Raw genomic sequence first — 14,976 nt, 5'->3', positions numbered from 1 at the left:
CACATCACATCCTCAGCATGGGATCTTGCAACACACTGCAACCAGAATTTAGGTACTTTGTTTAGCAAGCCTAACTTGATCCTTGTATCCGGCCCACTCTCCATCGCCATCGGCCTGAACTTGTGATGTTGCCCTGATCCAGCATGACCATATAACCACAGTTGCGCTTTGTGCTTCTATTATTATTATTATTATTCATATTATTATTTAGTTTTGAAAATGCACAGCAACCATAACAGGGTTTTACAGTGCTAGGCAAATTCAGGTAGAGCAACAGAAACTTAAAGGTAACAACAAATGAGTTACAAAAGCCAGGTCTTTAAAAGTTTTCAAAAAACACCAAAGGACTTACAGGATCTCATAAAGTCAGGCAATGAATTCCATAATTTGTGACCCAGGTAGGGAAAATGCTGGTCCCCTGTCAGGCTCTCCTAACTCTGGGGACTGTAGAGAGGTTGCAATTGCTTGATTGAAGGGAACAGCTAGGTAGGGTGCCACCAGTGATCTGAGGTAGAGTAGGCCCGAGTTCGATAGAGCCTTATGCACATAGCACAAAGCTTTGAGATGAACTTGCTTTTCATTCAGGAACCAATGAAGCTCCTGTAGAAGATTCTAGGCGGAGGAGTGCTTAGGAAGATGGAACAGCAACCTGGCAGCTTCATTCTAGACTATCAAAAGGTGCCTGAGTGAGGCCTTATGGGCCCCTAGGTAAAGAATATTGTCATAGTCCAACCTATTGATGATAAATACTTGTATTTCCATACTTTGAGCAGAAACTGGAAGTAACCAAAGTATTTTTCTTAACTATCTTAGAGGTGTTAAAAGGTCAGACCCATGGGAATCAATTGGCCTCCTTGCACTAGTAAAGCAAAGCAAAACAATAGCGTAAAAAATGTTGACACTATTGGCCTAATGTGCTCCATGGTGCACTGTATTATAAATATAGTACACCCATGGTGTCATTAGGTGGCCGTTGGGGGGTGGGGGGGGGCGCAAGAAATCTGGTGCATCAGTATTGCAGCCAGCCATGAATACAGATTGAGAGGAGTGGAGAAGACTGTTTCTACAAAAACTGAACTTTGATGATTAACATGTCTTTTAAGATTTTGACAAATAGCGGTAAAAATGAAATCAGTCGGACCTGTTGGGAAGATTGAGAGTCGCATCTTCATTAGGGAAATTAGGCATTCTCCCAGGATTTAGGAAATAGTCCTTCAGAAAGTGAGCAATCCAAAAAATGTATCACCATAAAATAAAGCTGAGGGCACAATTTGCTAAAATAAGCAAGAACTGTTTCAACTTGAAACTTTGAAATTGCATATCTCGGTTCTACCGATTAGATTTTGTTGTTTTGGTCTCAAATAGATTATTAAATTTCACTCCTTTTTTCTAAATTAGTGTGATTTTTCTTGTGTTGTGTCTTCACATGACTACTCTTTGAAGCTCTGTATAAATACTATACACATTGCCTCTAAGTTAAGCCTGACTGCTTTTTTTAGAATTTTTTAAAATAGAGAAATCACATATAAAACATTCATCATACATGGAAAGGAAATTCATGGGCTGAAGAGTCAAAAAGAAAATTAAAAAACGTGACCCATCCCCTTTTTCATATTGAGTATTAGAGTAAGGTATATAAAAGAATGCCACAATTCAGCAAATCTCTGCAATGACCCGGACATTAAGGCGTATAATTTTTCGCCTTCTTTAACCCTTATCATTTTGACTTTCCATTGCTCAACAGAAGGTACATTCGAAGACCACCAATTTTGTAAAATGAAAAAGCGTGCGACCGTGTTTATTACATACATGCTTTTGTGATTTTTTTTAAGCTCGCTTTCCAATGCTGAGAATAATCAAATAGAATTAAATGAGGATCTGCAGGGAATATACGACCTAAGTACGTAAGTATCACAATAATGTGAACTATACTTCCAAAATCCCTTTATTTTCGTACATGAAAAACCAAAGTGGATCCAGTTACCTATGCTTTCTTGTTCACATCTAAAGAAAGCATGTGAAATTTGAGGTATAATCTTATGTAAAAAGGATGGCGCTCTATATAATAACCATTTTGCCTCTGACGAAACTTCGCTGCTTTCAGAATCATAAAGTTAAATCTATTGATTTTTTTCCCTTAGGTCCGGGGAGATTGTCATAGCTTTTTTGCCTTCCCACCTCTGGGCCACTTTCAAATATACATCAGTCAGGCCTGCCCTATCTAGCCCACTTTTCCAGTAACTAACTGACCTTCGGATAGTTTTCTCAATAAGTTCTTCCACCAAACACACCCTTTTACGGTCAAGTTCTTTTAAAAACAGATGGATATGAATAAAAGACCAGATAACAGAAACATTATGATATACAATACATGGTTTAATATTCATCCAAGTTAGCTATGCATCTTGACCGATAAAATCTGTCAGCTGTGTAAAACCGTTTATTCTCCATCTTTGGACCATGTTACCACCCACAAGTGGCTGGTCTAACAAGATTATATCGTCCAGCAGAGTGGAAACATTTAAACGTGTGATGAAAAGGAATCAAAACAATTGAACTTTACTTTTTAAAGCCCAGAAAAACATATTGCATCTGGGAACCTAGACAAATGCATTAAGGGCCTTGTTATGAGTTTGGAGGTCCCACTGTGGCGCCATCAAGCTCGCAGGGAGGAAACCACCACCATGGCTGTAGCGTCCCCCCGAGCGCGTTACAATGTTCCTGCCGGACTGACTGGCAGGGACATTGTAGTATGTGGTTGGGGGCTGCGAGCACAGTGCTGTGATATTGGCCCCGGCTACCTTACATGAGCCAAGGCCAATATCATAGCACTCCAGCACACTCGGAATGCACACTGTCTGCAAAGCAGACAATGATGGGCTGGCCCCCAGTACTGGCTTTCTGCCAGCCTTTCAATGGCAAGATCCCCACCATGGAAAGGTTGGTGGAAAGTTGAGTTCAGTGCCCTCCTGACTGAGTACAGCTCAGAACTGTGAGGATGCAAAACAGGACAACTGAATATACGGACTGGAGCAAGGTGTAAGACAACTGCAAACACTATTACCGTTTTTGTTTTGTGGCTTGGAGTAAAACCACTTGCCCCTTCCCCCACTCGGGCTCCAGATCATCTTTTCCTTTTAGGATTTTTAAACCCATAATTACAAAGTTAAAAATGAGAAGCAAAGGACATGTGCCCGGTACGCATACAGTAATCGTATATGTCCATGTTACAAGGAAAGCACATTTTCAATCTTGGCTATTACCTTTGAAGCTGTTAATTGTGGGAGTTGTATTGTGGATTCCAGACGTACTGTATAAAAGCAGCCATATGGCCACCCTACATGTTCACCTACCTCTATATCGCTTCGTGCACTCCGACGCTTCAGGCAAGTTCTTTGAGTGACCTCATAGTCTGAGCTAGAGATTTTGAGAGTGTGCATACTGTAACATTACACCAGTAAAATGCGGAACTAATATGCTGTTGAATACCACGTGAATTGAATAGCCAGCATGGTTTATTTGGTTTAAAGTGCTTTATATTGTGGTATTTGTAGTTTTGAGTTTCCTGTCAGAAAAGCAAAACTTCAGCTTTGACAATCCAAATTGATGAGACAGAATGAGTGTGGCTTAGCTATACATCTCACACTTGACAATGAAACAAAAAAACATTTATTCACCTCGAAGGGTGGATAAAAACTTTCGATAACTGATAAATGTAATTGAACATGACCAAATAACAAAATACACGAAAGAGGAAAATATTAAATTTCCACTGTGTGCCTCTTAACAGATAGGGTGGTGTCTTTCTAGGCTATGTGCGGAGGGACAGGGGTCACTGAGGGGCATATTTATACTCTGTTTGCACCAAATTAGCGTCATTTTTATTCCACTCTATTTCGGTGGTAAACTAACTTCATATTTATACTTTGGCGCTAGACCCGTCTAGCGCCAAATTGATGGCGTTAAAGTAATTTTTGGGACGTGTAACCTACCTTGCCTTAATGAGATGTAAGGTAGGCGTTCCCGTGCAAAAAATGACTCTATGGCCTTAACACCATAATTATATTCCCATGCAAAAATGGTGCACGGGAGGGGTCAAAAAATGGTGCAAAGCTTGCTTTGCCCATTTTCTAACGCCTGGGTCAGGGCAGGCTTTAGGGGACCCATGGGCCAATTTCCATGGTGGAACACCATGGAATAAGCCCACAGGTGCCCTCCCCATGCCCCAGGGACACCCACAGCAGAGGGACTGCGGAGGATGGGGGACCCCATCCCAGGTAAGTAAAGGTAAGTATTGCATTTTATTTTTTAAAGTGCCATAGGGGGCTCTGAAATGGGGCCCCCTACATGGCACAGGGTGCAATGGCCATGCCCAGGGGACCCTTGTCCCCTGTGTTGGCCATTGGGGTGTGGCATGGTATGTAAAGCGTATTAAAGTGACTCTAGGCAGGTTAGAGTCATTTTATTTTTACTCTAACCTGCCTAACGTCATTTTTTGGTGGCAAACCCCCATTTCTCATACCGCCAGCCCCACCCAACTAACCTCATTTTGTTTATGCTAGCCTACCCTTTGCACCGGCTTGCACCATTTCATGAATATGGTACACAGCTGGTGCACAGAAATGGTGCAAGCCGGTGCTAAACCTTTTGGTGCAAAAATGTGTTAGTGCTGTTTTGCACCAAAAAGTATAAATCAGGGCCTTAGTTTAAAAGGAGGCGCTACCTGAGTTTCAAGAATAAACTATGAAGGTCCTCTATCTTCTTAGTATTCTAGGGTGAACTAGCAAGAGAAGTCATTTTGCACTTCAAACAAAACGCAACACTCAGGATTCCACACGTATATATTTAATACATTTTCACTCCTGTAAGGAAATTGTTCTTTGTGCCAAGCCCCGACCCCCTTTTTGGCCTTGAAACCTTGCATTTGTTTTCTGTGTAGCTGGGACTGCTGGCAGGTTTTCAGCTACATGTTCACTTTTCTGTGAAAGAAAGCAGATTTTGCTGTAAACTTTCCATAGCCAACACTGGTAAGTTAACTGCAATTGTGTCAAGTGTTTTACACAGTTACACATACTTCGGTTACAAAACTGAAGGAAATTATTTATCACACTAGCATCAAGTACAATGTCTTGTGCTTCGAAAGCCCATGTGTCCTACCGCAGAATGAAACTATTGCTTTTGAAAGAGCAACATGAATAAAATATACCAAGATCTGCTAACTTATGTTAGGAAAAATGCACATACTCCACACTTGCAGCATATTGGCATTCCAACTTTTAAAAATCAATTGAATGACTGAACCTTTATTAGTCTTGATGCTTAGCAAAAATAACCATTCACATTTTTAGCTGGCTGGTCTGGTGCATAATCTCCACTGTGGCTAATGAAGCCATCCGTTGGGTTTCAAAGGGAAGCCCACACAATGGACTTAAAAGCAGGGAGGGAAATTTACTCCCAGCCTTACAGGATACATATCCACATCCTTATGTCTCACTCTGCGGTCTTGGGAAAAGGAAGGCCCTTTCTCAGATTAATGGAGCAAAACAGAGTATCGGAGCGAGAAAAGATGGGACTTTGGAGGTGCAAGTTATACTTGGGTCAGTTATGTATAACTGGAGAATTTCAGTTTTTTTGCTGTTTAAGCATTACTTTTTTTAATATTAGAAGACATATGTATATTGCCATTTTGACTTTAGTTTTTTTCAGTTTATATATATATAGTCACACATATATGTTTATATGTACATAAATATATATATATATATATATATATGTATATATATAGTCAAAACACTTCTTCAAAGTGATTAAATCTCAATGAAAGAACCTAACCCCATACATCCTGCTCTTGATTAAATGTCTATCAAAACAAATACATATATAAAACCACCATGGCATCAATCATATATACAGATTGGCAGAGTGTCATATGCTATTTAGTACCACTGTGGAGGGGGAGGAATGGCTTTAAGACCCACTGTGACTCAGGAGAGTTATAGCCCCTCCCCCACTCTTCCCTGTTAACAGGTTACATGTACTCAAACTGGTTTTAACAGTCTACACATTAACAGCTTATTTTTAATTTACTCTGACCATTATTTGGGGGCATATTTATACTCTGTTTGTGCCGGATTCGCGTCTTTTTTTTTTAACGCAAATTCAGCGCAAACTTAACTCCATATTTATTCTTTGGCGCTAGACCCTTCCAGTGCCAAAGTTATGGAGTTTCAGTCATTTTCTGTACGTGAAAACCTACCTTGCACTAATGACATGCAAGGTAGGCTTTGCCGTGAAAACAAATGACTCTAAGGCATGTCCGCCTTATTTATCCTCCAGCATCAAAATGATGCACAGGAGGAGGCGGGCGTTAAAACAAGGCGCCCAGACGTATTTGCGGCGTTTTTTAATGCCTGGGTCAGGGCAGGCGTTAACAGACCTGTGGGCTCAATTCCATGGTGGGAGACCATGGAAGCAGTCCACAGGTGCCCTTCCCTGCACCCAAGGGCACCCCTGCCACCCTAGCCCACCCCTGGAGTACACCCATGGATGGCGGGACCCATCCATGGTGAGTGCAGGTAAGTATAATTTTTTTTTATTTTTAAGTGGCATAGGGGGGCCTAACTTGGGCAGGGGGGCATGACTCCTATCTTTGCTAAGACTGGAGTCATTTCCATGGGGGTTGTGCATCAAAAAATGGCACTAGTCAGGTTAGACCCAATATTTAAGACTCTAATTTGACTAGCACCATTCTTTGGCACACAACCCCCAGTCTTACCTTCGCCTCCGCTGCCCTGTTACCATAATTCTTTTTTTACGCAAACCAGGCTGCAGCGCCGGCTAACGTCATTCCATAAAAAGGTGCCTGGCTGGTGCATTGGAATGGCGTTAGCCGTCGTTAAACCTTTTGACGCAAATCTGCCCTGGCGCTGATTTGCTTAAAAAAGTATATATATGGGCCTTAGTGTTTATACTTGTGCACCAAGATTTCCAATACGCAAATTTAGTCTGCTTCATTGTGCACTCGGAGAGATTTATGGAAAGTGGCGCTGCACCGAGTGCAGTGCCACTTTCCCTGCGAGCCCTTAGCACACCCCTACCGCCACCACGTATATGCCGTATTTAAAATATGACGCACCATGGTGCAGGATACGGGGCAATAGTGTAATTTTACATGACGCTATTGATGTACTCTGCAAGAATAGCATCAAAATATTGGCGCTACTCCTGCAGAGTACATAGTGGCCCATTCTAAGGAATGGAAGCCCCCTTTGAATGAGCCCCCTTTGCATTAAAAGTGCCATAAAAAATGGCGTAAGGAAATCTAATGGTTTTCCTTACGCCATTTTTCCGGCTCTCCTAATGGGGGAATGCCCCCTTTGCATACATTATGCCTTGGGCAGGCATGATGTTGCGCAAAGGGTTACAGGGTGGCGCAATGCATGCATTGCGCGATCCTGTAAATAAGGCGGGGGATTTCGGCCTTGTTGGGCTACATTAATGTAAAAAACAATGACGTTAATGTAGCGCAAGGTGGTGCTACAGCACTATAAATATGCACTTAATTCTCCTTCCATGGTTAAGCAGTCGCAAGAAAACCTTTCTGTCTCGTAACCTTCTTGCCATATATTATGACATGACTCCAAAGACGGGATTGTGGCGACAAATGCTTGCTCCATATTCTTCATAGTCCTTTTTCGAGTGGCAGACATTGAAAAATTCGGACTGAAAAACAAAGGATAGTAGAAAGTTAGCACGCGAACTCAGGTGTTGTAGAAGAGTATCTTGAAAGCCACCACAAGCCTGACAGTAGTGGCATTTGCTATAGCGAAAGATCATGCACTGAACTATGTTTTATGATTGTCTTAGGAGTAGGAGGGACACAGCATTTACATACCTGCTTTAAACATGCAACTTCAGGTAGAAAACTAAACTTTTTCACTGAGAGGAATAACATAACATCATACACATAATGAATCACAAAGGGCTGCATTCGGAGTACAGGGCTATAGTCAGGACCACTAGAATTATGGGATTCTGTTGCCAAAGAGCTTTCTGCACAGCTATGGTTTTTGTGGCACCTGATGCACATTTTAATATCTGTGGCATAAGTAACAGATGTGACAAAAACATTTTATTCCTACTTCAAAGGGATCTAAAGTTATTGAAAAGCAGCAGGGCATGCATCACTTTGCACAAGTTAACTGGCCTCGTTTGGTCCGCAGTGTGCTGTAGTCTGGTGGTATAAATAAACTGTGCCCAAATGGTATTCTATCCAAAGGGACTGAATGAAAGCAGGGCACTGGGCGTTGAGCGGGAGAGGGGCACTGATCTCAGGGGGGAAACTGTGTTTAGGAATAACTTATAACTTAAATGCACCTGCTGCAGAGTTTCTTGTGCGTCCTCTTGTGATTGATTTTCCTGCTAGAGAGAGAGAGATCCGACTTTTGCTAGTGGCAGTTTTGACTCGCCATGAGGTAGCCCAGAGGGTTATATGCCTTCTGCAAAAACATTGATCTGCATTTTATGTGGATAGCTGAGTGAATTAGTAAAGCCAGCCCTTACCAGTGCTTTAAAACAAAGCAAATGTTTGTGAGGGGGGTTATGGAAAGATGAGTGGCAGTTTTGTTGGGCGGTAGTGAGGGAATCCAAGGAGGAGGTCATGGGGGAGGTGCCAAAAAATAATATCGCGCCAGCACTAAAGCCGAGCCTAAGTGAAAGGTAATGGATAAGATCTACACACTTAGATACAATTCACAAATAGTGCAAAGAATGATTCCTTCTTCATGAAATGGTGTTATATCTCTATTCTTCCAAAAATTATGTTTATGTTGCAGGGGTCTCAAAGGAGCAGATTTCCAGATGTTTTCCAAATCCCAAATATTGTACATATTTCATTTTAAGGTTTGCTATTGTAAAAAATAAAGGATTGTTTAGTGAGTCTCTTTCATAAAGAATATGTTATGTGTAATATTTTTCTGTAGGTTTATTTTTTGTTGGAAAATGGGTTTCCGGGGACTGCTTTAGGGATATAATACACTATCCTGCTCCAAGTTGCAGACACACAGAATTCTATACATACTAAAAAGTATTAAAACGTCCTTGTTGACAAAAGTTCTCCTAGGCCTAGAGGTCTCAATCCATCTGTAGATTTGCAAACTACTGATGGTAATGTTCATTTTTTGTAGACATAAGATCAATCCAGGGTTTCTGGGTGTCTACACTAGGCCAGGTCATTTTGCCTATTCTTCCCACCCGATAGCAAACTTTGATTGATGGCTCAGTTGGAAATGCTGTCTCCAGGCTTTGTCTACCAGGTTTCCCCTTTCAGATTTCATAAGGCCCCTGAGTCCACTTAAGATTGTTTATGATATTGGCACATTAATGAATGCTTTTGCAGCAGCCGCATGTGTCAGATGGGCAGTGAGGGACGACGGCGGGAGAAACTTTAAAAAAAAAAAAAAGGAAACATAGGGGTATATTCATAAGCCCTAAGCGCCACCTTGCGCCACTTTAGAGTCATTTTTTTTACAATAAAGTGGCCCAACGAGGCCAAAATCCTCACGCCATATTTACAAAGTGGTGCAAAGCATGCATTGCGCCACTTTGTAACCCTTTGCACTACATTATGCCTGTTCTAGGCGTAATGGATGCAAAGAGGGGCCGAAAAAATGGTGCCAAGAAAGGTAACAGATTTCCTTGCGTCATTTTTTATGGCACTTTTAAGGGCTGCTCAGAGGAGTAATTAAAAGGGGACTTCCATTATTTATATTGAGCCCCTATGTACTCGGCAGGTGTAGCGCCAATATATTGGCGCTCCTCCTGCAGAGTACATCAATAGTGTCAATAAAAATGATGCTATTGCCCCCTCCCCTGCACCATGGTGCACCATATCATAGATATCGCGCACACATGGTTGTAGTAGGGGGGCCCTAAGGGAGGCAAGGAAATTGGCACTGCACTAGGTGCGGCGCCATTTTCCTAAATATGCCCCTTACTGTTTCCCTTGCACCACCCATCTCCCACCTCCTCCAGCTGCCTCACTCCTCTTGTGATGTCCCAGCATTCGCTGGGACATCAGCACAGGCTCCACAGCAATCCTGGTGCTGCTAACATGCTAAACATAGCATGTAAGCAGCGTCAGGATTGGTCTGAGCGGCTCGGATTGGCGCTCAGACACAAGCCTGGGGTCTGTGCTGTTTCTCCAGCCCTGCTGTGTATACAGTCAGGTTGGAGAAACCTAAGTGCACTTGTGTGTTTGGCCGGCCTCAGATGGCCAGCCAAACACACATTCACACTTATTGTACTCTCCCCTCCTCCCCCCTCCCACCTCCTGTGGCCAATCCCGAACCCTCCCTGTACACTCTGCTGGCTGACCCAGCAGATGAAAAATGATGAAAAATACAACTATGGCACGCTATCGTTTTATTTTTCATATGCTGGCTCAGTCAGGTGGGGCGACGCACCTCCAACACTGTGGAGGAGCCGCCGCTGTGCTTTCGTGAGATTACACTGATGCACTTTTAGCACTAGTGCAATCTGTATTACAGAAAGAGTCACGCATCTGTGGCACCCGACTGTAATATCAAAATGCTCCTAGGGCACACAAAGCAGGCACACACGCCCTCCGTGACCCCAGGGCATTTTCTATAACCAGGCCCAAAAAATGTGCAATTGTAGCCTTGTCTACTGTTGAATGCAACAGTGTCCATGTTATTAAGGCATAGTATTATAAATCGGGAGGAAGAAAGGACTGACAAATACGGCATTTCTGTGCTTTCTCGCAAGATAAAATCATTAATTGCTGGTGAACAAATTTAAAAATATGCTCCAATAAATATTTACATTGTTGTTTTGTAAGAAATTGCTGTATTTCCTGTAGCATTGGGATTCTATCGTATCTTGAAACAAAAGCATGTTTGAAACAATAGCATGCTCGTCTTTTAAGAGTTTTTTACTTTATATTCTACTATACTAGCATCCTATTTAGGTCCAGAGAGGCCTGACAAATGCCAGAATTTCATAATATATACATGGGAGTTATTTTCATGCAACAATCTAAGTGGGAATTATTTAAACAGCAAGCGGTTATCCTGAAACTCTAACGTGATCTAGTCGTAAAAGACCAAAGTTTGACAATTCAGTTTTAGTGATATTTACAGTTACACTGGAACGGCTCGTTTATAACACATGGTTACCAGACAGACATGTTTTTGAATTTTAACTTCAAAAATAGTAAACAACAGATTTGGGACCAAGACCTTAAAACAAATAAAAATATACACCTAAATATATTATTTAACATACTGTTGAAGCAAGCATGGATCCTCCAAACCAAACGGCATAGCGCTGCATATGATGGGATATTACTTGTACCTCAATTGGCTTCGGCTGAAAAACAAGCGTTCAAATGCAGTTAGATGTCCAAGGAGGATGTACTTAGTCTAACATTATTTAACATCGCTTCGAACGGCAATATGCATAATTTAGTGCCTATAAAGTTCTTCGGTCATAAACGCTTTTTGTATTTCCTTATATCCAATTAATGTCATTGTTTGAGGCAGTCTTTGTAAAATCACTAACGCATCCTCTGTGCCTGTCTTAAAACTTGCACAAGCAGTTGTTATTGATTGCCGCTGCATCAGTGCTTAAGAATTAAAGTCACTTTGTTCATCCTTAATGCTATGCTCAATTAATAACCCATAATCCCGTTGCCAGTATCGTCTAACGCTTAGTTCACAATCATTAAAGGAATAATAACATTGGTACAGCAATGGTAAGAAAAAAGGACAGGCAAAATGTTAAAAACGAAACAAAAAGAAAAAGTTAATCAAACTAAAATGATTCGCTGTGAAAATGCCACACTACATACATAATTACACACTACATACATAATTACAGCAGAGTACAACTCATGAATATCTATCTATCTGAATATATATATGTGTATATGTTTGTGTGTTGATATATATCTATATATATATATATATATATATATATATATACATTGTACCAATTGTGTTATTTATTAACAGATATTGACATTTAGATTGGGAGACGAATTCCTGAGAATAAATACTGTCAGGGTTCAATATTTAATAATTATCTTCCACAACTGAGTTTTAAAGTATTTCTCTCTGTTGTCATCACGCAGTGCAGATCTGCTTTGATTCATAGCTTTACACACAAATGATTCCTATCACTGTCATAGACGTTTTGGGACTGATAATGGACTGTACACTAAAAGCTGCTTGCTTTGATCTTAGGGATATGCCACTACACCCAATTATGAGAGTAATAATGCCCACAGACAATATATTAAACAAAAACATGTAAAGACAGATATTACAAGTTGGCCAGAACAATATTTCTGGTGAACGGGGTGAGGGGCTGCGGAACACTGCTCTGGGCAACTACAAGTTTACATGACTACGGACCCGATAATTCTATGCCCAGACAAACCAGACCTGAAGCCTTGTGTGGACCAGCAGGGGCTGAGAGCAGTAGCTACGCAAAGCCCCCTTCCTCCCTCATGCAGCAGCATGGGAGGAGAAAAGCCCCTCCCAGACGACGTTCAAAGAGGTGTCCCCTCTTGCCATCCTGCTCCCATTATCCTAACCCCCATTGGTCAAGAGAAAAAAAACACTCATTACCACCTGCTTCATGCAGGTAGTAAATATGCGTGAATTTGTGTCTGTAAATGTGGAATTGTACTCAGTATTCCCTTGTCAGTGTGAAATTCCCCATTCCAAGGGAAATAACCCATCATTCCCATTAACCCATAGGGAGTAACTTGCTGGAAAATGCCTGTCCTGGTGTCTCATCTCAGAGCTTACGGGAAACTCATAATAACGGAAAACGTCTTAGCAAGTTCTACAGATGTGCACTTGGAGCTTGACTGTGTGTCCTTCATGAGGATTTGAGATACCTAAATTGAGAAAGTAGGTTTGCTTTGTTTAATTTGAGGTCATGGATGGTCCTGTAAGGTGCGTTCAGCTTCGTAAATACTCACCCCTATGATTTAATGATTGAGCATAGAAACTTGAACGTAATCCTCTGGCCCACAGGGAGCCATTGAATTGCCTGATTTAGTATCTCATTGCTTGATTTTCTATCCTTTGGTCTTCAAGGACATCCTTCATCTATGATCCAGAGTAGTTTATAATGCAATAATTGAGCCGTAATTTGACCTAGGTTCTGGGGAATTTCATCTCATGTCTTAGTTGAAGGAAAGGGGAGTTCCTGATTAGCATCACAAGTTGCTTGTTGTGACTGAATGTGTACAGGAGAAATCTTCGTTAAACCAAATATCAATATTTCCCAATCCCAAGGAGACAAATGGACTACTCAACCACAATTTCATTCTCTGAACGCTTGCTAATAGAAAGTGCTATGCATTTTAATGACTCTAGAAGGATGTCATGGTGCATACAAGCACACTGATGGAGACAAACCATATGCCCCCTTGGGAAATGGCCCAACTCCTCCAGTCTCTGTCTAAATGGCCGACAGCAGAATATGTTTCACTAATTTCTTCCACATACTGAGATGCTGGGCTTAAAAAGCTCAAAAAACAACAAAGTCTCCTTTCCTCAATGAGGTGTGGGCCACTGGAAGGGCATCTTTGACCGTGATCCTGCACCCACCGAACCCAAAATAAATCATATATATTTGATAGATGTCAGCTTAGGAGACTGCATCCACATTAGTATCCAACATAATATTAGCACTACATGTGTGGAAATTGACCTTAATTGGACAAAACCATGTATTTCTGTTGGTAGAGGAAAATTATAAGTTTCAATGTGTGCCCAAATGGCCACCGAGTACCCAGACAGAACTTGCAGATGGCTGTGTTCTCTTTCCTTATCAGTAGGCTTTGGTCTCCCAATCACAGTTCCACCCACAAGTTCATTTGGGCTGCCATGTTATTACAGTTCGTACCACAAGTTCATTTAGGCCGACATGTTATTAGGATTTTCACTATATAATAGGTATTTTATTTGTTTGTGGTTTTCTAGGTGTATACATCTACCGAAAGGTATACTTCTCAAAGAACATAAAGGAAAACTAAGTTTTATTTATGAACGTAATAGCAATTAGAATTTTGCAAAACGGAATCATCTTTCACATGATTGCCCCCATTTAATTGTATTAACTTATTCACAGACATCTGTAACCTAACTTACCTTTATCCGTCCACCACTAAGTTCTTCACTCATTTTCAACCTGGCATCCACAACTCTCTTGACATCTCTTTGCATTCGACGTCCAAAATCCCTAAACATTGTGGATCCACCGGACAGAACAATGTTCTGAATGAAAAAATAATGAAAATACAGCTAACACTCCTTCTGTAAATATAACAAATGTGTGGCATGCATTGACATGCTCCATAACCCATAAAAAGCAGAAACGATGCTGTTTAAATTCCCTGAATGCCCTAAGTCAAACAGTCATGTTACATATCAGCTATGTTAATTTACATCTTATTCTATCCTCCCTTTGGAAATCAAATATTTTAGGCCACTTTTCAATAAGAGTGGATCTAAGAAATAAGTTTTAAAAAGAAATGTTAAGTGATGCTGGCTTTCCAAATACTTCAATGGCACAGCCCTCCCGGTTAACATCTAAGCTAGACAACATTAGACCTGTACTAAGCTTGTGCAGAACCACAGTCAATAGGAAAAGAGCAGATTCAATGAGAACTGAAGTCAAGTTCTGGAGTTATTGTGCTACTGATGAAGCACAGTTTATAGTAATTGAGAAAGGAGCTGTTAGTAAAGTTATACATTTTTTAAGGTCTCTAGAATGACAACATTTCCACCCTTTAACAGATGTAGTGGCATCGTAATACTGGCAAATTCATAGTAGACGCCAAGATAAGCCACAAACTACTATGAAACATCAATCAAAGGATACAAATGTAGATTGAAAGGCATTGTGAAAGGTGTATAGTAAGGAATACAGAACCACTGA

The 14,976-nt window shown here is 41.1% G+C and overlaps 1 protein-coding gene across 3 annotated transcripts in view; it reads right to left on the bottom strand.

Annotated features, from left to right (window-relative positions):
• Positions 1–4,829: 4,829 nt before the first annotated feature.
• The window catches only part of ACTR3B (actin related protein 3B), a 578,551-nt gene continuing 568,404 nt past the window's right edge, over positions 4,830–14,976 (bottom strand). Inside the window, exons 10-13 of one of the 3 annotated variants that reach the window (XM_069211127.1) lie at positions 14,187–14,312; positions 11,305–11,388; positions 7,597–7,722; positions 4,830–4,979 (exon numbers count right to left, since the gene is read on the bottom strand). In XM_069211127.1, coding sequence (XP_069067228.1) covers positions 7,627–7,722; positions 11,305–11,388; positions 14,187–14,312 — 306 coding nt within the window. In that variant the 3' untranslated portion in view covers positions 4,830–4,979; positions 7,597–7,626. Of the gene's footprint in view, positions 7,723–11,304; positions 11,389–14,186; positions 14,313–14,976 lie in introns of all 3 variants that reach the window. The other 2 variants (XM_069211128.1, XM_069211126.1) reach the window with 2 other exon arrangements.

This window comes from Pleurodeles waltl, chromosome 10, assembly GCF_031143425.1.
Source record: "Pleurodeles waltl isolate 20211129_DDA chromosome 10, aPleWal1.hap1.20221129, whole genome shotgun sequence".
NCBI classification, from domain to species: Eukaryota; Metazoa; Chordata; class Amphibia; order Caudata; family Salamandridae; genus Pleurodeles; species Pleurodeles waltl.
The sequence above is the reverse complement of the archived record's forward strand: the minus strand, read 5'-3'. Positions and strand labels throughout refer to the sequence as shown.